The 210-nt window shown below is 72.4% G+C and overlaps 1 protein-coding gene across 1 annotated transcript in view; it reads right to left on the bottom strand.

Moving 5' to 3' along the window:
* The window catches only part of HES1 (hes family bHLH transcription factor 1), a 2256-nt gene extending 2166 nt beyond the window's left edge, over positions 1–90 (bottom strand). Inside the window, exon 1 of the mRNA XM_009883426.1 lies at positions 19–90. Coding sequence (XP_009881728.1) covers positions 19–90 — 72 coding nt within the window. The remainder of the gene's footprint in view (positions 1–18) is intronic.
* Between the last annotated feature and the right edge of the window lie 120 nt (positions 91–210).

Raw genomic sequence — 210 nt, 5'->3', positions numbered from 1 at the left:
TGGCCGGAGGCCAGCTACCGTGTGCGGGGCCGGCCGCGGGCCCTGGTCCCCGCTGAGGTGGCCCGTGTCCTCCCACGGTGACCTTAGCATCGCCACGGCAGCATGGGCCCTGCCACTGTGGTTTTGGGTCTTCCCACGGTGGTCTGGGCTTCGCCACCCCACATGTCACCGTGGTGTCGCCATGGCCGGGTTCGGCCAGCGGCCGGGCGG

This window comes from Charadrius vociferus, unplaced genomic scaffold (genome assembly GCF_000708025.1).
Source record: "Charadrius vociferus isolate BGI_N301 unplaced genomic scaffold, ASM70802v2 scaffold214, whole genome shotgun sequence".
In the NCBI taxonomy this organism is placed as follows: domain Eukaryota; kingdom Metazoa; phylum Chordata; class Aves; order Charadriiformes; family Charadriidae; genus Charadrius; species Charadrius vociferus.
This window is presented reverse-complemented; position numbering and strand designations above follow the sequence as displayed.